General features: G+C 43.6%; 1 protein-coding gene across 1 annotated transcript; it reads left to right on the top strand.

Moving 5' to 3' along the window:
• Nucleotides 1–142: 142 nt before the first annotated feature.
• LOC148900247 (ras-related protein Rab-11A) lies at nt 143–13,189 on the top strand. Its single transcript, XM_088991841.1, has 5 exons — nt 143–300; nt 1,434–1,629; nt 4,479–4,672; nt 9,652–9,732; nt 10,018–13,189. Exons 1-5 carry the CDS (start codon nt 261–263, stop codon nt 10,152–10,154), a joined length of 648 nt encoding a protein of 215 aa, XP_088847967.1. The 5' UTR covers nt 143–260; the 3' UTR covers nt 10,155–13,189.
• Nucleotides 13,190–13,193: the final 4 nt, after the last annotated feature.

The raw sequence follows: 13,193 nt of genomic DNA, 5'->3' as shown, positions 1-13,193 counted from the left end.
ACACATTTTATTTAGTACCATATTTCCAACAATGCACTGCACCACGAATCCGAATCTGAAGCACTGACCAATACACTATCAGCTCCTACTATTGATCGCTAGGAGTGATAGAGCTTTTATTGTCCAACGAGGCACACGAAGAAGAAATTGCGGAAGTTCGTCTTCCAAACAGATTCCATTTGCGCAAACTAAGACCAACTAGATCGTTTCTTACCATTAAAACAAAGTCAATATCAGGCTGACTATTACCCAATAAGATAATGGGGACCAGAGATGACGAATATGATTATTTGTTCAAAGGTAAAATGACTTTTTGTCGTGTATTGTCCCTTGCGTCTGTTAGCTGTTAGGCTAAACTTAGCCGACACTACCTTTGTGCAGTGATTGCTTTTCGTCGAGCTTCTCGGAAAATGTCAGCGATTTTAATTAATTCAAACTACACAAAGGGGGTATCTGCTAATAGCAGGTATTGTGAAAAGAAAAACAAAATTGGAACTTCGTTTGTGATTTTAAAATGCCGGGCCTTTCGATACTGCTGGGTGCGGACTAGCGGACACGCCTTACGTTTACCGTTATCACGTTATCTTTACGTACGAGCAATTCCACGCGCTTTATTCGTGCATATCAATATTAAATAAGATAAATATGGACATTGTAGATGAAATGCAGAATGTGCACCACGTAACGAGTCTTGAGTCTAAAAACAATGAATAGTTTGTTACAACATTCTATTCGATTTCAAGTAGGTCATCTAAACACAACAGGAAGGAGCGTTTCATAAACGCTTTCAATCAATTGGGATACGAATTAACCCAATACATGACAAAATAATTGAAAATAATTTAATCACGAATGTGCCTGTTTCGAATAACAGTCTGAACTGACTAATATTTTCATTAATGACACGTAAACAACGTTCAACCCAAATCCACAATTTCACAAAGAGAGTCCTTGTTAGTCCGACTCCATTTCAAGATATGACTGGGTTGGTTGGTGTTTGAATTCCACAAGATCCATTACATTTAATATGCAAACTACACTCACTGGCTCCACCGGCACAATGTAATACTATATTCTGCTGTATATACAATCCTAATTATAAAGAAAGCTCCATATTAATGAACACCATATAGCTTTGTTTATTCATTTTTTAACATGTTATCATTCATAGTGTTTTGATAATCTTCAGCTTCAAGAGGGGCACTCCAGAAAGTCCAACTCTGATCGGGTGATGCACTAGTACACCACAGTAAACAACCATAGTTTACTTTTCTCTCAATCAAAAATTGAGCATTCATATTTTCATGAAGGCATAATCAGAGAGTACTGAATGAGGTTGCATTGCGCCAGTGCACCCCACCCACACCTGCTATGTTTTTATTGAAACAATGGATCCACAGAGGCAGAATTAATCCATGTTTTCTGAATTACAGTGGTCCTCATTGGTGACTCAGGTGTGGGAAAGAGTAACCTGCTATCACGTTTTACTCGCAATGAATTCAACCTGGAAAGTAAGAGCACCATTGGAGTCGAATTCGCCACGCGCAGCATTCAAGTGGATGGGAAAACGGTGAAGGCCCAGATCTGGGATACAGCTGGGCAGGAGCGCTACCGTGCCATCACTTCAGCGTGAGTACTGTCTGTGTTGAAAATACACTCAAGGAAGCCTCAGGAACCAGGAAAGCCAATTTTGTATGGGCCTGTTCCAGGCACAATCATTCAAGTAGGCTGTTGAAATGCAGTCCTATTTGGTCAAGCATATGTGTAACCACAGCATACAGTGCCTTGCAAAAGTATCCGGACCCCTTGAACCTTGCAACCTTTCGCTACATTTCAGGCTTCAAACATAAAGATATAATTTTTTTTGTCAAGAATCAACAAGTGGGACACAATCGTGAAGTGGAACAAAATGTATTTGATAATTTAAACTTTTTTCACAAATAAAAAACTAAAAAGTGGGGCGTGCGATATTATTCGGCCCTCTTGCCTTAATACTTTGTAGCGCCACCTTTTCTTCCAATTACAGATGCAAGTCGCTTAGGGTATATTTCTATCAGTTTTGCACATCGAGAGACTGACATTCTTGTCCATTCTTCCTTGCAAAACAGCTTGAGCTCAGTGAGGTTGGATGGTTTGTGAGTGTTTGTGAAGAGCAGTCTTCAGCTCTTTCCCCATGTTCTTAATTGGATTCAGGTCTGGACTTTGACTTGGCCATTCTAACACCTGGATACATTTATTTTTGAACCATTTCATTGTAGATTTGGCTTTATGTTTTGGATCATTGTCCTGTTGGAAGATAAATCTCCGTCCCAGTCTCAGGTCTTGTGCAGATACCAACAGGTTTTCTTCCAGAATGTTCCTGTATTTGGCTCCATCCATCTTCCCGTCAATTTTAACCATCTTCCCTGTCCCTGCTGAAGAAAAGTAGGCCCAAACCGTGATGCTGCCACCACCATATTTGACAGTGGGGATGGCGTGTTCAGGGTGATGAGCTGTGTTGCTTTTACACCAAGTATATCGTTTTGCATTGTGGCCAAAAATTTCAATTTTGGTTTCATCTGACCAGAGTACCTTCTTCCACATGTTTGGTGTGTCTCCCGGGTGGCTTGTGGCAAACTTTAAACACGACTTTTTGTGGATATCTTTGAGAAATAGCTTTCTTCTTGCCACTCTTCCATAAAGGCCAGATTTGTGCAGTGTACGACTGATTGTTGTCCTTTGGACAAACTCTCCCACCTCAGCTGTAGATCTCTGCAGTTCATCCAGACTGATCATGGGCCTCTTGGCTGCATCTCTGATCAGTTTTCTCCTTGTTTGAGAAGAAAGTTTGGAGTTTGGTAGATTTGCTGTGGTCTGATGCTCCTTCCATTTCAATATGATGGCTTGCACAGTGCTCCTTGAGATGTTTAAAGCTAGGGTAATCTTTTTGTATCAAAATTAGGCTTTAAACTTCTCCACAACAGTATCTCAGACCTGCCTGGTGTGTTCCTTGGTTTTCATGATGCTCTGTGCACTTCAAACAGAACCCTTAGACCACGGGTGCTCACACTTTTTCATCATGCGAGCTACTTTTGAAATACCAAGTCAAAATGATCGACACATTATATTTATTGAGAAATATATCTAGGATTCTTCGATGAGAAGGTGTCTTCAGCCGTCATCTGTACTTTTTTTGGGATAGGAGGTGAAAAGTCCGACACCTTAAAAAAAAAAAGTACAGATGACGGCTGAAGAAACCTTCTCATCGATGGACCACTCCTGTACGACTGAGAGCTTACACAGACGTAGGTCATGAGCCTCCTCCCATTCCATATGAAAAGAATACATTTTTTCTTCTGACATGTTCCAGCTCCCCCACTTATTTTTATACCATATTTTACATTTCTTCTTTTCCTTTTGGGTTTTCCCCTCAAGGGGTCGCCACAGCAAATCAGTGTCCTCTATCTCGAGAGGTTTGAGCCGCATGTTTGTTTTGGCCAAGCTTTTACGTCTGATGCCCTCCCTGACACAACCCTCTGTATTTATCCGGGCTTGGGACCGGCACAAGAAGACATATGTCCCTTTGTGGCTACAGAACAAGCAACTCGCTCAGTAAAAGGCTCCAAAACACAAAATGCCATATTTTACGTTTAATAGGAAAAAAAAACGAGTGAAAAATTAGCATGCAACTGATGACTACCTTGTTAACTTTATGTTGTATGAGCACGCAGTGTACCTAATAATGAGATGTCATCCGATTGGTTGTCCGGTGTGTCAATCAAGTGAAGGGATGGCTGATAAGCTGACGTCATGTTTTTTTTAAACAACTCAACTTTATTTGTATAGCGTCAGTTCATGACAATGTGACATTACCTTGTCATGTGATCTACCAATCGTACCTTGGAGATCGACTGGTCGATCACGATCGACGAATTGAGCACCCCTGCCTTATACTATCACAGAGCAGGTGCATTTATACGGATGTATTCTCACAGTACTTTTTAGACACTTTAAGTCATTTTTATTGGTGTTTTGCATTTGACTAAAAATATACTGCGTGTTTTGGTTATTTTAGATGCTATAAAACGTTTTTCTGATGTCAGTTAGGAAACAAAAAAGTGACGTCGGTTGTCCTTTAAGTGTTGCCGATTTGTCACAGTCTTGTTGCAGGCGCACTCTAAATATTTTATTTGCTTTTCGGAGCTGAGTGTACCACATAGTGTGTGGCTGCAACAGTTTCAAAATCATTCAAAGTAGTAACCTGAAGGTGAAGAAGCTTGGTATATGTTATCTTCTTTTTGTCACATCGTCAATCTCAATACAAGTTTCAGCAATAACTTAAGTTTTGGAAAGGATTTTCAATCCGCCGTACTTCCAGTGACATGAGTCAGTATGCTGAAATCAGGTTATCAAATGGTCTTAAATCACTGGCTTTGTTAGCGTCAATTGGCTCTGATGAAAATTGATGGCGGGGTGTTATGTCTAAATGGAAATCGCAGGTACTACCGTGGTGCAGTGGGCGCACTCCTGGTCTATGACATTGCCAAGCATCTAACTTACGAGAATGTGGAGCGCTGGCTGAAGGAGCTCAGAGATCATGCTGACAGCAACATTGTGATAATGCTGGTGGGCAACAAGAGCGACCTGCGTCACCTCCGGGCTGTTCCAACTGACGAGGCCCGGGCTTTTGCTGGTAAACCTGAGTTCATTTATTCTTGTTTAAGGAAACCAGGCAAATTAAAACGTTGCATTTGTTTTTTACATGCTTTTTATATGTTCTCCTCACGTGTATGACTTCATATATGGCATGCATTTTTGTTGTATGGCATGAGCCAGGTTGATTTTTTTTTCATCTTTCTCCATGCCCTTTACAAGATCAATTTGAAACACACTGAATATTTTGCTGAAGGACACAAGTGTGTCATGAGAGGAAATTCAGCCATTTCAATACTTGAGGTAAATTTGGGCTTTCAGTCTTATCAGCATCAGAAACCTTTAATAGTCCCGCGGACCGGTATCGGTCCGTGGGTCATTTGGTACCAGGCCGCGCAGAAAGAATAAATGATTTACATAAAATGAAAAATGAAAAATGACCAGATTACATCCAACTCTTGACGCATGTCAAAACGCTTGTCGAGGTCACATGATGCATACCGCTAAAATTAGCCCACCGTAAGCTAGAAAATGTAAAAGTAAAAAAAACAAACGTCTTTGGAAAGTTTACTTATTCCGTGAAAATATTGTCTGACATTAAACCGGTCCGTGGCGCAAAAAAGGTTGGGGACCACTGCTATTTACAATACAAGAGTCCAGGTTTTTATTTAATTTTTTTCCATTTACGTGTGATAATTAAGAATCCTGACAGCAGTCGGGAGGAACGAGCGGCGGTACCTCTCCCTGCAGCGTGGGTGTAACAGTCTCTGGCTGTAGGTGCTACCCAGTGCAGTCAGGGTGGGCAGGAGGAGGTGAGAGGGGCTGTCCGTCATAGCTTTTAGTTTAGCTAGCATCCGTCTGTTGCCCACCTCCTCCAGAGAGTCCAGCGAGCAGCTCAGGACAGAACTGACCAAGACAGAACTTTTTTCAAGATGGCGCCTGAGGAGGCAGCGTCAGCAAGTGCTCTCATGAGCCTTGCTTTTTTTGTGTCTTCTTTGGTCACTTCCGGATTGAGTGTACGCTGACGAATGACTTAAAATGTCCCAAAACTGCCACAAATGAGGTCGGAACTGGGCAGATTGAGAAAGTCCCGCCCCCTTGTTCGTGACGTCACTATTGGTCACACACTGCCTTGCTCCCGAATTAAAACAAGGGCTTCAGAGAGTTCACATTCGGAGAAGATGCTTTCTTCTTACTCATCCAGTTATGAATATGGTTCAAATAGTTCTGAAGTGGAAAGCATATCCATCCATCCATGCATCCATCTTCTGCCGCTTATCTGAGATCGGGTCGCGGGGGCAGCAGCTTCAGTAGGGAAGCCCAGACTTCCCTCTCCCAGCCACTTCTTCTAGCTCGTCCTGGCAGATCCCGAGGCGTTCCCAGGCCAGCTAGGAGACATTGTCTCTCCAGCGTGTCCTGGGTCGTCCCCGGGGTCTCCTGCCACTGGGGCATCCTCGGAACACCTCACCTGGGAGGCGTCCTCGGGGCATCCTAATCAGATGCCTGAGCCACCTCATCTGGCTCAACTCGATGTGGAGGAGAAGCGGCTCGACTTTGAGCCCCTCCCGGATGACCGAGCTTCTCACCTTATCTCTAAGGGAGAGCCCGGACACCCTACGGAGAAAGCTCATTTCGGCTGCTTGCATCCGGGATCGAACACAACCCATAGCTCGTGACCATAGATGAGGGTTAGGACGTAGATCGACCGGTAGATTGAGAGCTTTGCTTTTTGGCTCAGCTCCTTCTTCACCACGATCGGTACAAAGTCCGCATCACAGCAGACGCCGCACCGATCCGCCTGTCGAGCTCTAGCTCCCTTACACCCTCATTCGTGAACAAGACTCCCAGATACTTAAACTCCTCCACTTGAGGCAAAATCTCCTCCCCGACCCGGAGAGGGCACTCCACCCTTTTCCGACTGAGAACCATTGTCTCAGATTTGGAGGTGCTGGTTCTCATCCTCGCCGCTTTATATTCGGCTGCGAAACGCTCAAGAGAGAGTTGGAGAGCTCCACTTGAAGGCCCCAACAGTACCACATCATCTGCAAAAAGCAGAGATGCAATACTGAGGCCACCAAAACGAAAACCTTCAACGCTTTGGCTGCGCCTAGAAATTCTTTCCATTAAGGTTATGAACAGAATCGGTGACAAAGGGCAGCCTTGGCGGAGCCCAACCCTCACTGGGAACGATTCCGACTTATTGCCAGCAATGCGAACCAGACTCTGACATCGGTCGTATAGGGACCGAATGGCCCGTATCAGGTTTTCCTGTACCCCATACTCCCATGCACCCTCGAGGACCCTGCTAAGCTGGTCCACTGTTCTGCGGCCGGGACGAAAACCATACTGATCCTCCTCAATCTGAGGCTCGACTTTCCGACGGACCCACCCCTCTCGAACCCCTGAATACACTTTCCAGGGAGGTTGAGGAGTGTGATCCCTCTGTAGTTGGAACACACCCTTCGGTCCCCCTTTTAAAAAAGGGGGACCAACACCCTGGTCTGCCAATCTAGAGGCACTCTCCCCGATGACCACTCAATGTTGCAGAGGCGTGTCAGCCAGGACTGCCCCACAACATCCAGAGCCTTGAGCCACCGTGACTTCAGCCACAGAGATCAGAGAGCCCACCTCGGAGTACCCAGACACTGCTTCCTCCAAGGAAGGCGTGTTGATGAAGTTGAGGTCTTCGAAGTACTCCGGTCCCACCGGTCCACGACGTCTCGAGTCGAGGTCAGCAGCGCCCCATCCTCACTGTACACAGTGTTAGTGGTGCACTGCTTTCCCCTCCCGAGACGCCGGATGGTACACCAGAATTTCCTCGAAGCGGCCCGGAAGTCGGCTTCCATGGCCTCACCGAACTTTTCCCATGCCAGTGTTTTTGCCTCGCGACCACGGAGGCTGCATTCCGCTTGGCTAATCGATACCTGTCAGCTTTCTCAGGGGTCCCACAGGCTATATTGGCCCGGTAGGACTCCTTCAGCTTTACGGCATCCCTTACTACTGGTGTCCACCAGCGAGTATGGTACAGAACATGGTCCATTCGGACTCAATGTCCCCCACCTACCCCGGTACATGTGTAAAGTTGTGCCGGAGGTGGGAGTTGAAACTCCTTCTGACAGGGGATTCCGCCAGACGTTCCCAACAAACCCTCACAACACGTGTGGGTCTTCCAGGTCGGACTGGCATCTTCCCCCAACAACGGAGCCTACTCACCACCAGGTGGTGATCAGTTGGCAGCGCTGCCCCTCTCTTCACTCGAGTGTCCAAAACATGAGGCCGTAAATCCAATGATACAACTATAAAGTCAATCATCGAACTGCGACCAAGGGTGTCCTGGTGCCACGTGCGCATATGAATACCCTTATGTTTGAATAAAGTGTTTGTTATAGACAATCCGTGTCGAGCACAGAAGTCCAATAACAAAACACCACTCCTGTTCTGATTGGGGGGGGGGCATTCCTCCCAATCCCTGCAGGTCTCACTGTCATTGCGCACATGAGCATTGAAATCGCCCAGCAGAACAAGGGAGTCCCCAGGGGGAGTGCTCTCCAGCACACCCCCTAAGGTCTCCAAAAAGAATGGGTGCTGTTTGGTGCATATGCACAGACAACAGTCAGAACCCGCGGAGGGAGAGCGGAGGGAAGCAACCCTTTCGTCTACCGGGGTGAATCCCAACGTACAGGTGGCGTGCCAGGGGGCAATAAGTATGCGACACCTGCTCTACGCTTCTCACCGTGGGCAACTCCAGAGTGGAAGAGAGTCCAACCCCTTTCGAGAGGGCTGGTGTGGAGGCAAGCCCAACTATTTCTAATCTGAACTTTTCGACCTTGTGGAAAGCATAAATGTTTGCAATCGATTAAAGAAGTCCTTCCGTATCAATTCGAGCTGTCTGGACTCCAATGTAGTGCCCAGAAAATGCACAAATGTTCTCCATTTGACATGGCTCCATTTGAAATGGGCTGATTTGTCCGCTGGAAATCTGTGTAAACTTACATGTTCTTTAAGCCTTAAAACTACACATAAAATCCATTATTTTATTTATAATAAATGTGCTATGGTATTATAATTAAAGAAATAAACTGTACAATAAAATCATTCTATTTACCTTTGTGATGGTCGTTGATGGCTTGATGTAATGGAGTGGCCGGTTTCATCAGCATTAAACACTTGATGAGGAACGTAACCTTTTTCTTTCACTATCGTTCGTTATGGTACCGCAATTGGCTGCGACACACGATTCACTATTGTGTTATTTATGTAGTTTTCCTTCTAATTTCGCGATCAACACTGTGTTTTCAGACAAAAAAAGTACCCAAAATGCATTGTGTGTCGCTTTCTCGATCAGGGGCATTCCAAATGTGACGTCACTTCAGGCATAGTCATGAACTAGAAAACAAGACTTCAGCGCAAGTCTTAAAACGTAAAATATAGCTATATGCGGTGGAATCTTTGTAAAATGTGCTCAGTAGAAATCATTTGAAGTGATTTTACAAATCACCGTCATAATGTGTGAATTTTTTTCCTCTCCCACATACTGTTATGATCTCAATAACATTCACACAGAAATATATATATATATATATATATATATATATATATATATTTAGCCAAACGTATCCATAAATAAATGTGTGTGTGTGTGTGTGTGTGTGTGTGTGTGTATATATATATATATATATATACACACACACACACACACACACACACACACATATATATATATATATATATATATACACACACACACACACACACACACACATATATATATATATATATATATATATATATATATATATATATATATATATATATATATATATATATATATATATATATATATATATATATACACACACACACACACACACACACACACATTTATTTATTTATTTATTTATTTATTTTTGGATACTTGTGCTTATTGCACTTGTACTTCTGTTTTGCTGATGGTAAGATTTTTTGCCGTGTATTGCAATACATTTCAGTGTCTAGTAACCTGTTTGATTTGTCCTGCAGAGAAAAACGGTTTATCTTTCCTGGAGACATCAGCGCTGGATTCCACTAATGTTGAGACTGCCTTCCAGACCATTCTCACAGGTGTGCGCGTGTGTGCACACGTATTATGATGTGAATGCATCACTTGTGTGAAAACGCATGACAACATAAGTGTTCCACTCTGGTCCTCTGTGAATTTTCTTCAGCATGTTTTCCACCTCACCCTTTTGCGTCACACTTAGAATGAACAACTCATTATCAAGCCAGTTCAATTGAATCAGATGCGTTGAAAGAGGGAGATAATGTAAATCTTGCAGATCGCCGTGATCACAGGTGAGCATGATGTCACAAAAATAAACGGTCACCTTCTGTTCTCCTTTCCTCCAGAGATCTACCGCATCGTGTCCCAAAAGCAGATGTCGGAGCGGCAGGAGAGCGACATGTCCCCCAGCAACAATGTGGTCAACATCCAAGTGCAGCCCACTGAGAATAAACCAAAGATGCAGTGCTGTCAGAACATCTAACTTGGCCCTGGCTCCTCCCACCCCTGCTTCCAAAACCCCAATGCCACCCCCCTTCTTCCATTCTTCATCATCCCTTCAAGGCTCCAGGGCTGTATCTGAACTCGCCACTACTTTTAACCAATCTGTCATCCCTCAATCCTCCTCAACCATCTTCTACCCCCCACCCAACCCTTAATATGTCTCACTATATAAAGTTACAGTGTGGAGTTCCTTCCTTGCCCCAAGCTGTGCCACTCTGTCTTGAGGCTCGTAAAGACAGAAGGCCGCAGCCATTTCCTTCCACTTTAGAGTTCATTCCAGTTGTTGCGCTGACATGTCACAACAAAAAATGTCTTAATATATATATACATACTGTATATGAATGTGATTCTCCTCTTATGTCTTTATACTTTGTGCCCCGGATTATTTTTCCTGATTTTTTTCTCTACTGTATCAAATATCAACTCCTCGTGTGTGTGTGTGTGTGTGTGTGTGTGTATGTATGTGTGTGTGTGTGTGTGTGTGTGTGTGTGTGTGTGTGTGTGTGTGTGTGTGTGTGTGTGTGTGTGTGTGTGTGTGTGTGTGTATCTATATATGTACATACATACAGTGATACCTTGGTTTACGAACTTTTCGGTTTACAGACGTTACATTGATAAAAATTTTACCTTGGCATATGAACTTTTTTTGTACACGGAGCTGCCTCAATGAGTGATGTGTTGTTCGCGAACATGCTTTCTTCTCACAACAAAATGGCAGCCGACTGTTTTTGTCCTCTATCCCCCCCCTCTCGTCTTCGGTTAAAGCCAAGTGATTGGTCAAGAACGCAGCAGTGAGGGGACGGTGGTTTAAACATTAAAGAGACAGGCAGACGACAGCGAGAGTTTCAACTTTGACAGTTCAAAGGCAGTGTAGACTGCAAGGTTAAAATATCCCATCAATCAGGATCCACAAACAACCCGCACAAGCCATCAGTACACTTGATGCAAAAAGCTATCAACCCAGCTAAACAGAACACAACTGATGAGGAACTAGATAAAATTATCACAGAGAAAGCACCTACAAGGGATCATTCCTCAAGATGGTGAAAGAAGGTTACCTTCCTCATCAAGTGTTTAATGCTGATGAAACCGGCCACTCCATTCCATCAAGCCATCAACGACCATCACAAAGGTAAATAAAACGATTTAATTTGTACAGTTTATTTCTTTAATTATAATACCATTGCACATTTAAAGTAAGTAGAAAATTATGGTTTATGGGGACCTGGGAACTGATTATTCTCATTTTAATGGTTTCCCGTGGGAAATAAATTTTTGGGATACACACATTTCACCTTACACACTCGGTCTGTGAACCAATTAAGTTCGTAAGCCAAGGTATCAATATATATATATATATACACACACACACACAGTAATATATAAATGATAAAGCACATGAAAATTGCTCTGACGTTTAGTCCTCTTAATTGAGCTCCTGTCCTTGTATGCTCCCTCTTTGACACTTAGTGCAATGTACCGTACCACATGCTGGAGTGTCATGCCCTTTGATCCCATTGCTGTGAACATGACGTTAGTGAAATGTATGTTTAGCCGTCAGTCCTGCTTATGCTGTGAGAGGAGAGGCTCGCATCAAGCGTGCCACCTCCTCATGGGCCGGCCGTTACCATCGCGCCCCTAAAAGAAAGTAGTTTAGGGGCTGCTTTGCATGTCTTTGAAAAGATGGCCTTATGCGGTTGCTGCATGTTTTATTCTGCAAGAGACTCTGGGCTTTGCTGTGGAACTCGCAGCCGGTTTGAAGGTGTGCCACCTTGTTCATTGGTTGTCCATCATCATAGAGGCACTCGTACTTGCGGGATTGGGAACTTCAGCTTTGTATTGAGGAACAGAGCTTACGTTGGTCTCACAATTAACAACTATGCAGGAACCACCACGGAGCTGTCCCGTGTTGTTTTTCTTGAAAGCTTTTAAATCACATTGAGAGAAGTTAGCGATCGATGCATGTGACCACTGTTTGACTTGCTTGGTTAATCTGATAATGGTTTTTGTATATATTTTTTCCCTGCACTGAATTTTACTAGCATTAGTAAACAAGCCTAGTGTAGTTTTCACATCATTTCTCTCTGAAGTAACTTTTTTTTTCTTGGGGGGTTTAACTCCACATCTGAGTCTTAAAAACTTAATCCTGAATTGTTGGGTCAAAAATAGTCCAACTAAAAAAGTAAAATCAACAATGCTGAAAGGATACGATATGAGGATTAATCCACGTTCTTGGCTGCTGTTTTCTGGTCACAGTGCCTCTTTCACCATTCACCTTTGCACCCCCCTTCGTCTAACACAAACAAATGGTCCGTCCCCTCAAGGAATCTTTCCCCGTCACATGAAGCCTACTTTACACCAAGCTGCCTCTAACTTGAACAATGCATGGCTTTTGGGTGGGACTCCACGATAACCGCCTTCGGTTGCTGACATCAATGTCCATCACATCAGCTTGGTGTATGAGGATGATGAGCTGAGAAGTGTCAGTCCAGTACTCCAGAGTGTTCATTCAGCTTCTAGTCGTGCCCAGCGTTGTGGCAGGCATATTTACGACCTGCACTTGGTGTGCGTGCGTGTGTGTGTGTATTTGCGTGGGTGTCAGGGCAGAGAATGGATGGGTCGTTCTGGAGTGTGAGCCTGGCTGGCCGTACCAATGGCGGTTCGTCAAACAGTCAGCGCAGCCAACCAAACTTCTCTATACTCGCAAGCAAGCTAGCAATCTGATAATGAGCCAATGTGATTTCTTACCCCCAAAAAATATTCAAAATCATAATGCATTTTAGTTTTTTGTCTTTTGATTGAGTCTTTTTTTATCATTTGCCATTTTTCATGTTTTGAAATTCATAAACTATTTCCGGCATAACTGAAATGATGTCATTTCAATTATTATGAAGGGTTAAATGTGATAGGGGACTCGTGATGGTTTTATGTTTTGTACAGATTGATAAAATTGTGCAATTGTGTCTATCTTAAGTTATCAGCTCATCGTAATAAAGCGCACCAGTCATAAACCTTTTAA

This window comes from Hippocampus bargibanti, linkage group LG03 (genome assembly GCF_051943395.1).
Source record: "Hippocampus bargibanti isolate YZ-2025 linkage group LG03, ASM5194339v1, whole genome shotgun sequence".
Classification (NCBI taxonomy): Eukaryota; Metazoa; Chordata; class Actinopteri; order Syngnathiformes; family Syngnathidae; genus Hippocampus; species Hippocampus bargibanti.
This window is presented reverse-complemented; position numbering and strand designations above follow the sequence as displayed.